Source organism: Littorina saxatilis, linkage group LG17, assembly GCF_037325665.1.
Source record: "Littorina saxatilis isolate snail1 linkage group LG17, US_GU_Lsax_2.0, whole genome shotgun sequence".
NCBI lineage: Eukaryota > Metazoa > Mollusca > Gastropoda > Littorinimorpha > Littorinidae > Littorina > Littorina saxatilis.
Window position 1 is genome coordinate 55614082 of NC_090261.1, and position 13138 is coordinate 55627219.

The 13138-nt window shown below is 40.2% G+C and overlaps 1 protein-coding gene across 4 annotated transcripts; it reads right to left on the reverse strand.

Annotated features, from left to right (window-relative positions):
- Positions 1 to 162: 162 nt before the first annotated feature.
- Positions 163 to 13130, reverse strand: LOC138951671 (RNA-binding protein 34-like). Of its 4 annotated transcripts, none has more exons than XM_070323219.1 (12): positions 12890 to 13130; positions 11199 to 11349; positions 10429 to 10607; positions 9840 to 9984; positions 9150 to 9209; positions 7476 to 7519; positions 6697 to 6780; positions 6070 to 6130; positions 5426 to 5468; positions 3242 to 3360; positions 2108 to 2239; positions 163 to 1664 (listed from the first exon to the last, which is right to left on the reverse strand). In XM_070323219.1, exons 2-12 carry the CDS (start codon positions 11343 to 11345, stop codon positions 1332 to 1334), a joined length of 1347 nt encoding a protein of 448 aa, XP_070179320.1. In that variant the 5' UTR covers positions 11346 to 11349; positions 12890 to 13130; the 3' UTR covers positions 163 to 1331. The 4 variants fall into 4 exon arrangements, with proteins under 4 accessions (XP_070179320.1, XP_070179319.1, XP_070179318.1 ...); XM_070323218.1 differs by lacking the exon at positions 12890 to 13130 and adding an exon at positions 12364 to 12806; XM_070323217.1 differs by lacking the exon at positions 12890 to 13130 and adding an exon at positions 12360 to 12513.
- Between the last annotated feature and the right edge of the window lie 8 nt (positions 13131 to 13138).

Consider the following 13138-nt stretch of genomic DNA (forward strand, 5'->3'; position numbering starts at 1 on the left):
GCAGTCGATTTGTTTTTGGATTTCGGACCTTAAATGTGTTCATTTAAATATGCTGCTGCTAATACTGCAAAGCTGACATGTTTTGCCATTACTGACACCCAGTTTACACACACACACACACACACACACACACACACACACACACACACACAAACACAATACTGCAGTTATTCAGTTTTATTATTGAAACATTCACATGTGAAAAACAATATGTTTAAAGTATATTGAAGCATCCTCATTTATTATCTTTTTTAATTTTATTATACTACTATGCTACAACAAACCGACCTTTAACATGAATCAGCTGCATGATCAGCTGCTTTGTAACAAAACCTGCTGTACACAAAAATGCTTTGATGATGATCTTTCTTGTATGCAAATTCTAAAGTTCCAGATGACATAAACAAAAACATCACAAGCCTTACATCTACACTTAACCGAAATGTTAAAATGGCAGTTAAAAATGTTGCTGTGTCAGCATCACATCACAGGGCAGGGATGTAGCTCAGTCGGTAGCGCGCTGGATTTGTATCCAGTTGGCCGCTGTCAGCGTGAGTTCGTCCCCACGTTCGGCGAGAGATTTATTTCTCAGAGTCAACTTTGTGTGCAGACTCTCCTCGGTGTTCGAACACCCCCGTGTGTACACGCAAGCACAAGACCAAGTGCGCACGAAAAAGATCCTGTAATCCATGTCAGAGTTCGGTGGGTTATAGAAACACGAAAATACCCAGCATGCTTCCTCCGAAAGCGGCGTATGGCTGCCTAAATGGCGGGGTAAAAACGGTCATACACGTAAAAGCCGTGGGAGTTTCAGCCCATGAACGAACAAACAAACAAACAAGCATCACATCACTGGACCAACTGCAAATACCGTTTTGAGAATGTGCTTGCCCAAAGAAAACATGTTTGATTCCCAAATCCATCCTCCTAGGACAGTACAGCTGCATATATGGCGGGTGATTCAAAACAGTTGTACGCATACTGTTCCCATTTAAAGAGCAGAATAACCTTCTTTAAACAGTGGAACCCCCCTTTAGAAATGTAAGACCTCCCCCATTTAACGCCTTGCTTTTCACATTTTCTGTTTATAGCCTGTGTAAATTTACATTTTAAGATTCCCTCATTTTTACAACATGAATATCTCAGCTTTTTGGAGGTCCTAAAAGGGGGTTTCCACTGTACGCTCAACAACAACAACATTCTCATATCTTTGCATACCCTAACTGTGAAATTCTCAACATCTCAACGTTTACAGATTTTATACCAAAGTTAATTGTCAGAGGATTTCCACTAATGCATTGCAAGGTTTTACACTTCAGAAGCAATAGTCCTCATCTTCTCACTTTCTTTCCCTTCTTGGCAGGTTTCGAACCCTTCAGTCCTTTCTTTTTCATTGGTCCTTTCTTTTTCATTGTCTTAGATTTCTTGCCAGCTGGAGGTTGTTGCACAGGTCCTAACACTTTTGTGATCTCATCCGTTTTTCCCTTCTTCTTTTTCTTCTTGTCTGCTTGTCGCCACTTCTTCTTTAGTGCAGTTTTTTGAGCGAGGAGAAAGTTAGAGTCAGAGGTGTTTGTGGGTCTCCACATCTTGTTCCTCATCTTGGTGGGTTTTCTGTCAACGGGCATCTTTTTGTTGACACTTTGTTCTTTGTCCGCAGGAGCAGAGTGAAAGGGTTAAGGAAATACCAGTTTGAAATCAAGACAGAAGGAAAACTGCTAGATTTTGTAGTTCAAGCTTGCATGAGAAAAAAAAATCGATAACAGATTTGTAGAAGCTGTGGACAAAATCAGTCACCAAATAAGCACACTTTCTTCATAAACAGTACATGAATACAATATGCAATAACAGTTATCATCTAAGAGTGCATTTGAACTCATCTTTATATTCACAACAATGATCTTTTCTAAATTCTTTCATGTTTTTGCAATTTATATAAATAAGCCACACACACAAAAAACACATCACATTCAGTGATTCACCACCACCACCACCAAACAAAAAAGAAAAAACACACACACACACACACACACACACTAACACAAAACAAAAACAAACAAAAACATTTAAGAATATGACATATACAACCATAAACTAAAGCAAAGGATATTATTTTGTTTTTCTTTTTGCCTGCTTTCTTTCCGTCATTTTTGGCCTTGTCTGAGCACCGCTGTATCCTCAGTTCTCTACCCTGCAGCGTGAACTTTTGTAGTTTGAGAGCCAGCGACACACTGTCCTTTGACTGCAAAATAAAAAACAAATAATTAACTTGACATGTTTTGCATTTTACATGATTTTCTCTATGCGCTGTCAAATACACAGAACGGATACTGTAAAAATGCAGTGCTCACTTGTTTACCTATCTCCACCATAAAGACCATCCCCTCCTCATCGTGGTATGGTGGTGAAACAGAACCAAGCTATAAAGACCATCCCCTCCTCATCGTGGTATGGTGGTGAAACAGAACCAAGCTATAAAGACCATCCCCTCCTCATCGTGGTATGGTGGTCAAACAGAACCAAGCTATGAAGACCATCCCCTCCTCATCGTGGTATGGTGGTCAAACAGAACCAAGCTATGCCGTCGGAAGAAAATCGCTGAAATTTCACTGTCCCTAAAACGTGGGGGTGATTTTTCATTGTGAGAAGTATACTGGTAGGGTTCTCCCTTGGCGGACAGGTTGGTTGCTGGCTCTGGTGAAGACGGAGGTGTGCTGGACAGTACCGGTGTGACGGCACAGAGGCCCAAGGACACAAGCGGTAATCTCAGCAACCTCCAAACGGGTAGACTGGACTTGTCAACCCTGGCAGGTAACCAGTCTAGGAGAAGGGAAACTCCGAAATAGAACCACGGGCAGACCAAGCTCAACAGCCCAGGAAGGCAATTGGTCTAGGGGAGGGACCCCTGACCAACGTCCAAGGCCGAAGTCGGAGATGCGGGACCCCCTGGGTGCCAAAAAGCGCTGCATCACGCAAATCACAAAATGATGGAGACAAATCAATTGTGAACGACGAAGAAGAAGTTTACCTATCTGCAGCATTAGACAAAATAGTCAATCCCTTCTTGGAACGAAGTTCAACATATCAGAAAGTGGAAGTCAAGAATTTGGCTGAAACCCATTTAATAAAACATCACAACCTTGGAAAGATATATCATTATCTATTTAAAAATATCAAATCACTCCTTTCTTATCCCAATAACCCAACCTTGTTTTCTTCAGAAAACAAATCTAAAGATAATTACCTCAAAGAGAATGTAGCAGAATCCTTTGCCCAAGTTTGTGTTGCGGTCTCTGATAACTCTCACATTTTCAATGGTGCCACAATCTTCAAAATGTTTGCGGATGACCTCTTCTTCGATGGCTGCAAGCGAACAAAAGATAGAAAAAATGTTATCAACAATGAGTTGCAACAAAGCAGTGTGAATGAACAGCAAAATGCACAGCTTTGGGAGACTAGCATTCTGAGACTTGAGTATCTTGAAATTTACTTCATAATGGTCTCAAATTATGTGTTAATTCACAAAGACACAAAAGAAAGTAAGAAATGGTTCAAAAGGGAGGGCAACTAAGAGTGTGTGTGTGTATAGTGTGTGTGTATAGTGTGTGTGAGTGTGTTTGGGTGTGTGTGTCTTCTTCTTCTTCTGCGTTTGTGGGATGAAACTCCCACGTACACTCGTGTTTTTGCACGAGTGGATTTTTACGTGTATGGCCGTTTCTACCCCGCCATTTAGGCAGCCAAACGCCGATTTCGTCGGAAACATGCTGCGTATTTTCGTGTTTCTATAACCCACCGAACATGGATTACAGGATCTTTTTCGAAAGCACTTGGTCTTGTGCTTGCGTGTGCACACGAAGGGGGGTAAGCCACTAGCAGGTCTGCACATAAGTTGACCTGGGAGATCGGAAAAATCTCCACACTTAACCAACGAGGTGGCCGCGGTCGGGATTCGAACTCACGACCTTCCAATTAAGAGGCCGACGTCTTACCACCCCGCCACAGCGCCCGTCGGGTGTGTGTGTGTGTGGGGGGGTTATCTGTATATGTGTGTGTATACATATGAATGCACAAGAGAGAGAGAGAGAGAGAGAGAGAGAGAGAGAGAGAGAGAGAGAGAGAGAGAGAGAGAGAGAGAGAGAGAGAGAGAGAGAGAGAGAGACAAACTGAGAGAATTACAGAGAGACAGACTAAGAGACGGATATTAGCAAGATCTAGATCAGCACTTTTCAGGACGTGTACAGGTAACGTCATCAAATCTAGTTTTTACGTCTCGCGTTTGCCAAGATCTGCAGTCTTGGTGGGAGCAAAACAACGTATGCATTTGGAACATTGGAGAAAAAAGTGAGTCACGGGTGATGCAATATCTACACGGACACGTACAGGTCTTTGCTACACGTTCGACCATCTAGAACCCTGTATTAGGAGAGAGATGATGATGATGGAACTTTATTTTTCAAGGATAGAGGTTTAAGGCGACACCTTTTCTTACAACCGGTCCTTATTCTAATACAAATGTCTAATAAATGATAAACAAGTAAAGCAACATGACAAATAAACAAAGTAAACGAACGAACCAGCAAACAATTGACAAGTAAGCAAACAAGCAAGTAAACATAAACAACAAAATGACAAAGTAAGCAACATACAAATCGAAAGCGAAACATGCAACATGTTAATTGAGGTTACACATGTAAAGTGATCGACGGTAAAAATCACACGATACCAACGTTTACACTAATGCTTTTTATGATTATATGGTGTAAATGATGATGAAGATGTTGTTGATGATGATGATGATGAAAATGATGGAAAATTGCAACATAAATTCCACATAATACATATAACAAAGAACATATTTGTGTAATTCATAAAGCTTTGCCAATTGTTGACAGCTACTTGCACATGTTAAGACTAGTATAGCCATCTAGGTAGACATAAAATGATTATGCAGAGCTTGTTTAAAACTCTTTAGTGAGGTTAATGATCTTATTACAGACGGAATGGAGTTCCACACCATAGCGCCAGAGAAGGCTTGACTAGTTTTGAACAAATCAATCCTGGGTATTGGTGGTAGAAAATTGATAGACCTGTACCTTTCGGTGACTCTGTGAAATAGATCCTGAATATAGATGGGCACTTCGCCATGATATACTTTATACATCATTACAGTCTTATTAAACTGTAACTGTTTAACTAGCGGCAGGTAGTTTAGATTCTTTAACTTCAAATCAGCTGATAATTGTGGACCATTTAACATGATTTTAGCTGCCCGACGATGTAGAGAGTTTAACTTTTTCATGTGAATATCAGAGACGCCATCCCAAAGAGTTGATGCGTAATCAATATGGGATAAGATGTGGGCATGATAAAATAGTTTTAGTGTTGCAAGAGAGAGAATGAGAGAGAGGGAGAGAATAAAATAACTCACCAAAAGGTAAATTCCCAACAAAAACTGATCTTTTGGTCTCTTGCTGCAAAAGAACAAAAAACTGGTCATTAACAGTATAAACTCAAAATCTTGAAAGAAAAAAACTGGTTACCCTTCCATGGCTATGACCCAGACACAAAAACATCTCATTAAATAAAACTAATCAAAGTAATCATTTAGTAGTCACATCAATAAGAAAATGATAAAAGCAATAGTTCCAATACTCTTGTTCTGTCATTATTTTCAAATAAAATGTACATGGTTAAAATAACTTATTTTTTCCAGGGAAAAAATGAAGAGGTAGATCCAGGACGTTATGCAGCATCAGTCAGCCCGGGGGCCTGGTAGCTCAATTGATAGAGCACTGGACTTGTGACCCAAGGGTCACGGGTTCGAATCCGAGCAGGGGCGGACACGGGTCAACTTTATGTGCAGACTCAGACAAGTCAGAGACGCTATCCATGTTCCACCCCCGTGTCACCACTGTGGCAGGTAAAAGACCTTAGTCATTCTGCTTTTAGTGCAGGTGGCTGATTACACCTAAAAACGTACACACCTGGGTAGCCCCACTCCAGTTTTCCACTGGGAGGAAGCGACCTGAATTTCCCAGCGATAGGACAATAAAGTTATAAAAAAAAGATTACCTTTGTCTGGGGTTTGGCTGAATCAACCCTTATGTGAAGCCCATCAACCAGATGTCCATTTCTGAAAACATTCAAAATATCTTGATGATTACACATTATTCTTTTATTTGTTAATTAATATTGTCAGAAAAATCACAAGAAAAATCAAGGAGAAAATCATCTTTAACTTAAAAAGAAAAATTCATCACAAAATACATGATTGTATGCAACAAATGCAGTATCACGAGGCAAGCCCTGAAGTGGAATCCACAAGGGAAAAGGAAGAGAGGCCGGCCGCGCAACAGCTGGAGACGAGACACTGAAACAGAGATCAACAGGCAGGGGAAGACCTGGAGCCAGATCGAAAGGGCAGCCCAGGACCGTGTCAGATGGAGAATTGTCGTCGATGGCCTATACTCCCCCGGGGGTTCATAATGGCCTAAGTAAGTAAAGTAAGTATGCAACAAACCCCATAACCTGCAAAAACCTCTGCTGTGCAGTTAGTTTTTGAACAATACAAATACAAGAAATGCAACAAATCAACAAACAAGTATCATATTTCATCTATTTGTACATGTGTATCTACAGTACCTGTAAAAAACCATTTCAAAAACAAAACTGAAAAATATTCACATGTCGTGTACTCACAAAGAGATTGCCTTCTTGGCAGATTCTTCCTCCTTGAAGCAAATGTAAGCTGTGATATTGTTCCGTTGTTCATGAAACTCTTTCCTGAAATACAAATAAAAGTTAAAAATAGTAACAATAAGGAAGGGAAAAAAGCACATAGATGAGCCACTGTTTACAAGTACATGTAACATCTTATTTTGAAAACTTGCTTTAAAAAATAATAGTAGATTTGACGTTATGCTGTTCCTTACAACTGTCAATGTTCTAACATTTTATTGTGCAGTCCCGTTTTAACTTAGAATAGATGATGTTAGAAAATAACTGTGGAGTCTTCCATGGGCTATGGAAGAGCTGAATCATCACTGAATGCTAAGGCAAATATGCAATAGCAATGACCAGTTAAACCAAGCCATCGTAGCATCCCAGTGAATAAGTACGTCCAATCTGCATGTTTCTGAAAGATGAAGGCATAATCTTGAACAGACACTGCCTTTTATGCAGTGCCTGCTCAATACAATGCTACTTTTCTCCCCAAAACAGTGGCAACAACTCTGCCATCCCATAACCTTACAAAATCCGACTATTTACAGTATTTTTTTTATTGGAAAACAATGAAGCTTTAAGACATGATCAGCAAACTACCTTATTCTCCAAAAAGCACAGCAGCATCACTTCAAATGTGCACCAAGGTTACATTGTTGTCTTGTCAATAGGAATCAATTCTAAGCTAAGCTATGTAACACACACACAAACACAAGTTAAACGTGTTCAGATCTTTTTCTGCTCCGGCTACTTACAGAATCACTGCAACTCTCTTTTTGGTTGTTGGATCAGCAACAGGCTAAAGAACAGAACGGAAAAAATGCACATTAGCCAGAGGACATTAAACAATAATAATAATTAATATGTTATAAAAAAAATCTATCCAAAGAAATCTCAATCTTTGTTTTGAAATACCACACGAGTTATCATCAAAAACAATGTGGAAGGTTAAAGTTCTAGAAAATATGTAAAATTCTACTACTGTACTACATGCCCATGCTCAAAACTAGAATGAACATTCTTGTCTTGATGCAATTTTTTTAATTTTTTTTACAATACACTCATACATGTACTTACATTATGGCTTCAAAAGGAAACTTGTTTGTTCCAAAGAAAATTCACACCATAAAGTTTGAACTGTTTGAGAACATAAATCATACACACACATCGACTTGAAACAGAACATCGCCACAGCAGTTAAAGGCACAGTACGCCTCCCGTAAACCATCACAGATACTGTCAGGCTTTTACACACAGTACAAACACCCTTTCATTTACACACTCACCGCTTTTGAACATCCTAGGTGCCCTACGTAAAGAGCGAGCAATTTTCAAGGAATTAATTTGGCTGATTGTCTGATAACCAAATCGGACGGTGCGTATTGGCACTAGACATAACTTTTAAAATCTAAATAATAAATTGACAGCTTGTTACAAACATTCTTAAATCATAAAATAATTCTTTTTTCATCAAGACAAGATCAGAACAATTTGTAGTTTTGAAAGTTTAAAAAAAGAAAAGCCCGTAATAACGTGCTATTGCAGATAAGCTTATAAGCTCACCATAATAATAATAATAAGCTTACAGCGAGTCGCATTGGAAATCACAAACCGACGACTACATTGTGAAAACAAGAAGAGCAAACGCTCGATCGAGTCACTTTCGCAGTTCTGAATATTATATGAGGCATCAGATGGACAGGAAGAAATTGCTATTCACAACACAATGAGTCACGTTCACATAAAATTTGAGCCCGGTCACTTTTATAGTTTCCGAGAAAAGCCCAACGTTAAGTTGTGTGTTGCCGAACAGAAAAGGCTAGTTATCTCCCTTGTTTTTCTGATAACGTTCGTAAAAGGCTACAGATGTAAATACTTTGATGTAAAGAATAATCCTACAAAGTTTCAATCACATCCGATGAACTTTGTCAAAGATATAAAATGTCTAATTTTTCCTTTGACGCTGACCTGTGACCTTGAAAAAGGTCAAAGGTCAACGAAACCATCGTTAAAGTGTAGAGGTCATTGGAGGTCACGACTAAACAAAATATGAGCCCGATCGCTTTGATAGTTTCCGAGAAAAGTCCAACGTTAAGGTGGTGTCTACGGACGGCCGGCCGGACAGACTAACACTGACCGATTACATAGAGTCACTTTTTCTCAAGTGACTCAAAAAGGAAACTGGATCACACGGGTTCACGATGGCTCAGAGGTAAGATAAACCACGCAAAAATAAATTCTTTGAAAATTGCTCGCTCTTTACGGAGGGCACCTAAGATGTTCTCAAATGGTGAGTGTTTAAATGAAAGGGTGTTTGTACTGTGTGTAAAAGCCTGACAGTATCTGTGATGGTTTACGGGAGGCTTACTGTGCCTTTAACATTTACAAGACAGTATAGGAACCACAGAGTAAAATTTTAGATTTCTCACCGCACAACGGAATCTGACACTCTCTATTTCTCCAAATGCCCTGAACAGCTTTGTCAGCATCTGAAAGCACACCAGCAAACACTTTATGTTCTACGTTCCATCATCAACGCCAGGCTGTTGTTATTTTCAGAAATGATAATTTACACTGCAGTGAGAAGATATCAGCTAAAACTGTATGAACTTGACTTTTACGGTGCACATCTGCATGTGCATGCTTCGTGTATATATATATATATAGAGAGAGAGAGAGAGAGAGAGAGAGAGAGAGAGAGAGAGAGAGAGAGAGAGAGAGAGAGAGAGAGAGAGAGAGAGAGAGAGAGAGAGAGAGAGAGAGAGAGAGAGAGAGAGAGAGAGAGAGAGAGAGACTTCTGCATTCTCACTGAAGCAAGCCTTATGAAAGTATTTTAATGTCGGAAAAGGGACATCCAGTGAGATCAGTGTTTTACTTCACATATGCTTGCACCCCTATCTGAATTAAGCGGGTTGAGCAGTGATGTGAGCTAATCAGTTTTTGATGCTGCGACAGGAACATGATCCCTTTTCAAGTAGTTTTGATGATATTTGCATTTCAGAACTAAAGAGAAAGCAGTGGTACACTTTAGGGTAAATATTTCATTTCAAAAACAAATTAGCCATTCTTTACACAGTTATTCTCCTTCTTAATGTACAATTCCATCGTGTGAAACACACCTTTTTACTCGCTGTCAAAGGAACATTTCCGACAAACACAGTTCGCTTTTCAGTAGCTTTTTTCAGTCGATCTCGCCTTGGCCTTTTCTCAACTGTTTTTCCATCCTCATCCTCAACAGATGAAGTTTTTCTTTTGATTCCAGATCTGAAAAACAGAGAAACAATGTGCAAGTCCACGCCAAGGCCATTAAAGAACTCAAGTAAAGTGCATGTTATATAGCAAGTATGTATACATTGTAGTTTTGTGAGTGAAAAGTTAATTTCTGATAAATATATTATAAAATAGCCAGTCCTCATTAAAGAGTGCAAAATTCTCAGTACTATCAGTAAAGTTTATTTTCTTACCTAGAAAATATCTATAGGGTAAAATTGAATTCCTAGATCACATGAAGTTATTGTTGTGGGAGCTGCTTGAACTTTTTGTTAAAACCACCAATGCATGGAATAATCGTTACTCCTCCTTTGTTCTGACCTGTACTTTCATCTGCCGCATACCTCCTAGCATGTGGATCAAATAGCCAGAACTAGGAGAACCATCAATGTAATTGTCTCCCTTTTTAATACATGCTGTAATTAACCAAAAACTCACTTTTTAACAGCATCAGCAAAGGCTTCATGGACAATTCCTGCAGGAGGTTGGAAGCCTTGTGAAGGTTCCGGTATATTCATGCTAATTTTTACAGGCTCTGGAACATTTTCTTCCTCGCTGTCATCCGTCAGATGTTTTGTCTTTGGGGCCTTCTTTCCTTTTCGTGTGGAGCCTTTAACCTGTAGCAAACAACATTGAAAGCAAGATTAAAACTTGCGACTGAACAGATTATTTGCTGGTCTGTACATTCATGAATATAAAAACTAGTGTCAGTTTATAATACATGTACTTACAGTTTACAGGGATTGGGTACCACATACATCACTCTTTATCAGATGTTAGAAGGAGAGAACGAGAAAATGTTGCTTCTGCTTGAAAGAAAACCTCTCGCCTGTTTCTCATCCTTCAAGCCACAGCGCACGCCGCTACCGCTGTCGCTGTGCGATGAGCCGTTTTCAAGCACAAATATCTCCGCTTTGGAATGATGTACATGCCACAAAATCCACACACAGTAAGAAACAACACCATTGAAGAAAATCTTGTAATTTGGTTGTTTTATTACAAATAACAACAGAGTAAGAGGTGAACAAAAGTAGCAAAAATATGATGCGGCTACAGTCGCTTTGAGCTCGCAGCGGTGGGCCTCCCTATTCAAGACCTCTTAACTTACACACCGGAATGGAGTGTCTTCAACATGTGAAAAACAAACAAAACACAAAGTTAAATTATTACAGGAAGTGTGCAACTGATAATGATAGAAGCGACAGTACCTTTTTCTTCGACTTTCCTGTTTTGGGTGTGTTTTGCTCCATGGATGTACTGGGCCTTGATGCAAAAAGGCTGGCAAGTTTTCCCTCTGGAGGCTTCCCACCTCCTAACAGGTCTGCCACCATACCAACTTTATATTCTTTTGCCATTTTTCTGGAACAAGCAACAACAAAATCATCTTACTACATCTGCATGCAGTCAGCATAATTACGAGTCCTCTTTTCAGTGTACATACTTGTCTTGTCATGAATGGGTTACAATTTACATCAACTGCTGAGACACATATGCCAGCCTAAACGTTGACAGAACCTGAAAAAATCTGGATGCAGCTTTTACAAATAAACGCTTGCCTTAAATCAGAGAGAGAGAGAGAGAGAGAGAGAGAGAGAGAGAGAGAGAGAGAGAGAGAGAGAGAGAGAGAGAGAGAGAGAGAGAGAGAGAGAGATCAAATCTGGATCTGGATCTGGATGTAGTACATTGCAGTAGCCAATAATGGCTGTCGTCGCAATGGGCGAGAGAGCGCAGCGTGACGGAGTTTAAAAACTTTCTATACATGCATGCCCTTCCAGGTTGGTGGTGTCAACTGCTGGAATTTGGGCAGTGTTTAAAAGCAGGATAAAAACACCTGGCGGTGCGCCTATGGTGGTGGGGCCCTGCCAACACCTGATGTAAATGTGTTGGCAGTTGCTGAATGTACCACGGAGTCTTGTAGGCGGTTCCATTCAGCCGGCGTCCTGACAAAAAAAGAGTTTCTATACGGTTCAGATCGGCTATCCGGAATTTTGAAGGGTCTCGAGTTGTTGTAGACTCGCTTCTCAACGGGGTTTTCTGATATGCACCCGTAAAACTTTGTTGATATAATTTTCCGCTTGGTCTTATCTGCGGGGGTGAGGAAACTTTCTGGGGGTATGGCTGGTACTTGTCCTCCCGTTATTTTATATAGCATTGTCAGGCGGAGTTGTTTGCGCCGATCTGCAAGTGTGGGTAGGTTTAGTCGCTGTAGCATTGCTGTGATGCAGCCAAATCAATATACATTTCTGTTTTCTTTCGAGTTCATTCAAGCCGAGTTTTTCACTTTCAAAATCTGAAGGACCTAAAGATGAGATTATGAAAATCGCAAGAAAAGGAAAGAATAGTTAGGCACAACCATCTTCAACACATACGTACAACAAGGCTCAAAACAAATCCACATGGACCGGAAGTAAGCTTATTCTAGGGGTGGTAACTCCAAGCCTCAATATTCAGTAGCAGACGACAGCTTTGAAACGCGAACTGAGTTTGGCTGACAGAAACTTGCACACTGAGTGCGAGTTTAGAGTAAAGTAGGTCAGATCCGTATGCAACACTTCGATGACAAAATATGTGAAGCTGGATTAACAGGACCGATTTACATGTTAGTGTGACTGATCTCAAATTGTTCTGTCCAGAGTGACTCGAGTTAGTGAAAACGGTGACGGGTGGCTCGTCATGCTATTGTTTCACCGATCGATATTGAGACGCAGTATACTTGGAAAGAATGGTTCGTCATTTGACTACCGACAATTAAATACGGAAGTTTTAGGTGAATAAAGTTAAAATGCTGGACTGAGACCGTGGCCGCGATCAGCTGGGCCAATGCGGAGAGGCACTGGCAACAGTTCAGGGCGAAGCCGCTGAAAGCAAGCCGCTAAACTGAAGAAATCACGTAGCCTACATTTTCACTTTGGGATCAGCTCAATCTTGCGTCGGAAGCAGATGTCATTCGATGGTTTACAAAGGAGCCACCCGATGGACTGAGGTCAAGATTAACTGTCCGTCACTAATGTCAGCAAATAAGATTTTTTGAAGTTCTTGACACTGAAGAACGTTTTGACGTTGCCCATCATGTCTGTCCCAGCCAACTATCTCTCTCCAATTCAGTGAGATGCGCCGCCGGCGATCATACGTTTGTCATCTATAAATA

Bases quoted from the DNA above. Each gene is read 5' to 3' on its own strand.
- LOC138951671 (XM_070323217.1), bottom strand. From the start codon at position 12,388: ATGTGGATTTGTTTTGAGCCTTGTTGTAC. The intron at 6,781-7,475 runs GTAAGTAGCCGG...TTTGTATTTCAG, and splicing joins AAGAGAGTTGCAGTGATTCT to GAAAGAGTTTCATGAACAAC. The intron at 1,665-2,107 runs ATATCCTTTGCT...TAACCCTTTCAC, and splicing joins GCAAAAAGAAAAACAAAATA to TCTGCTCCTGCGGACAAAGA.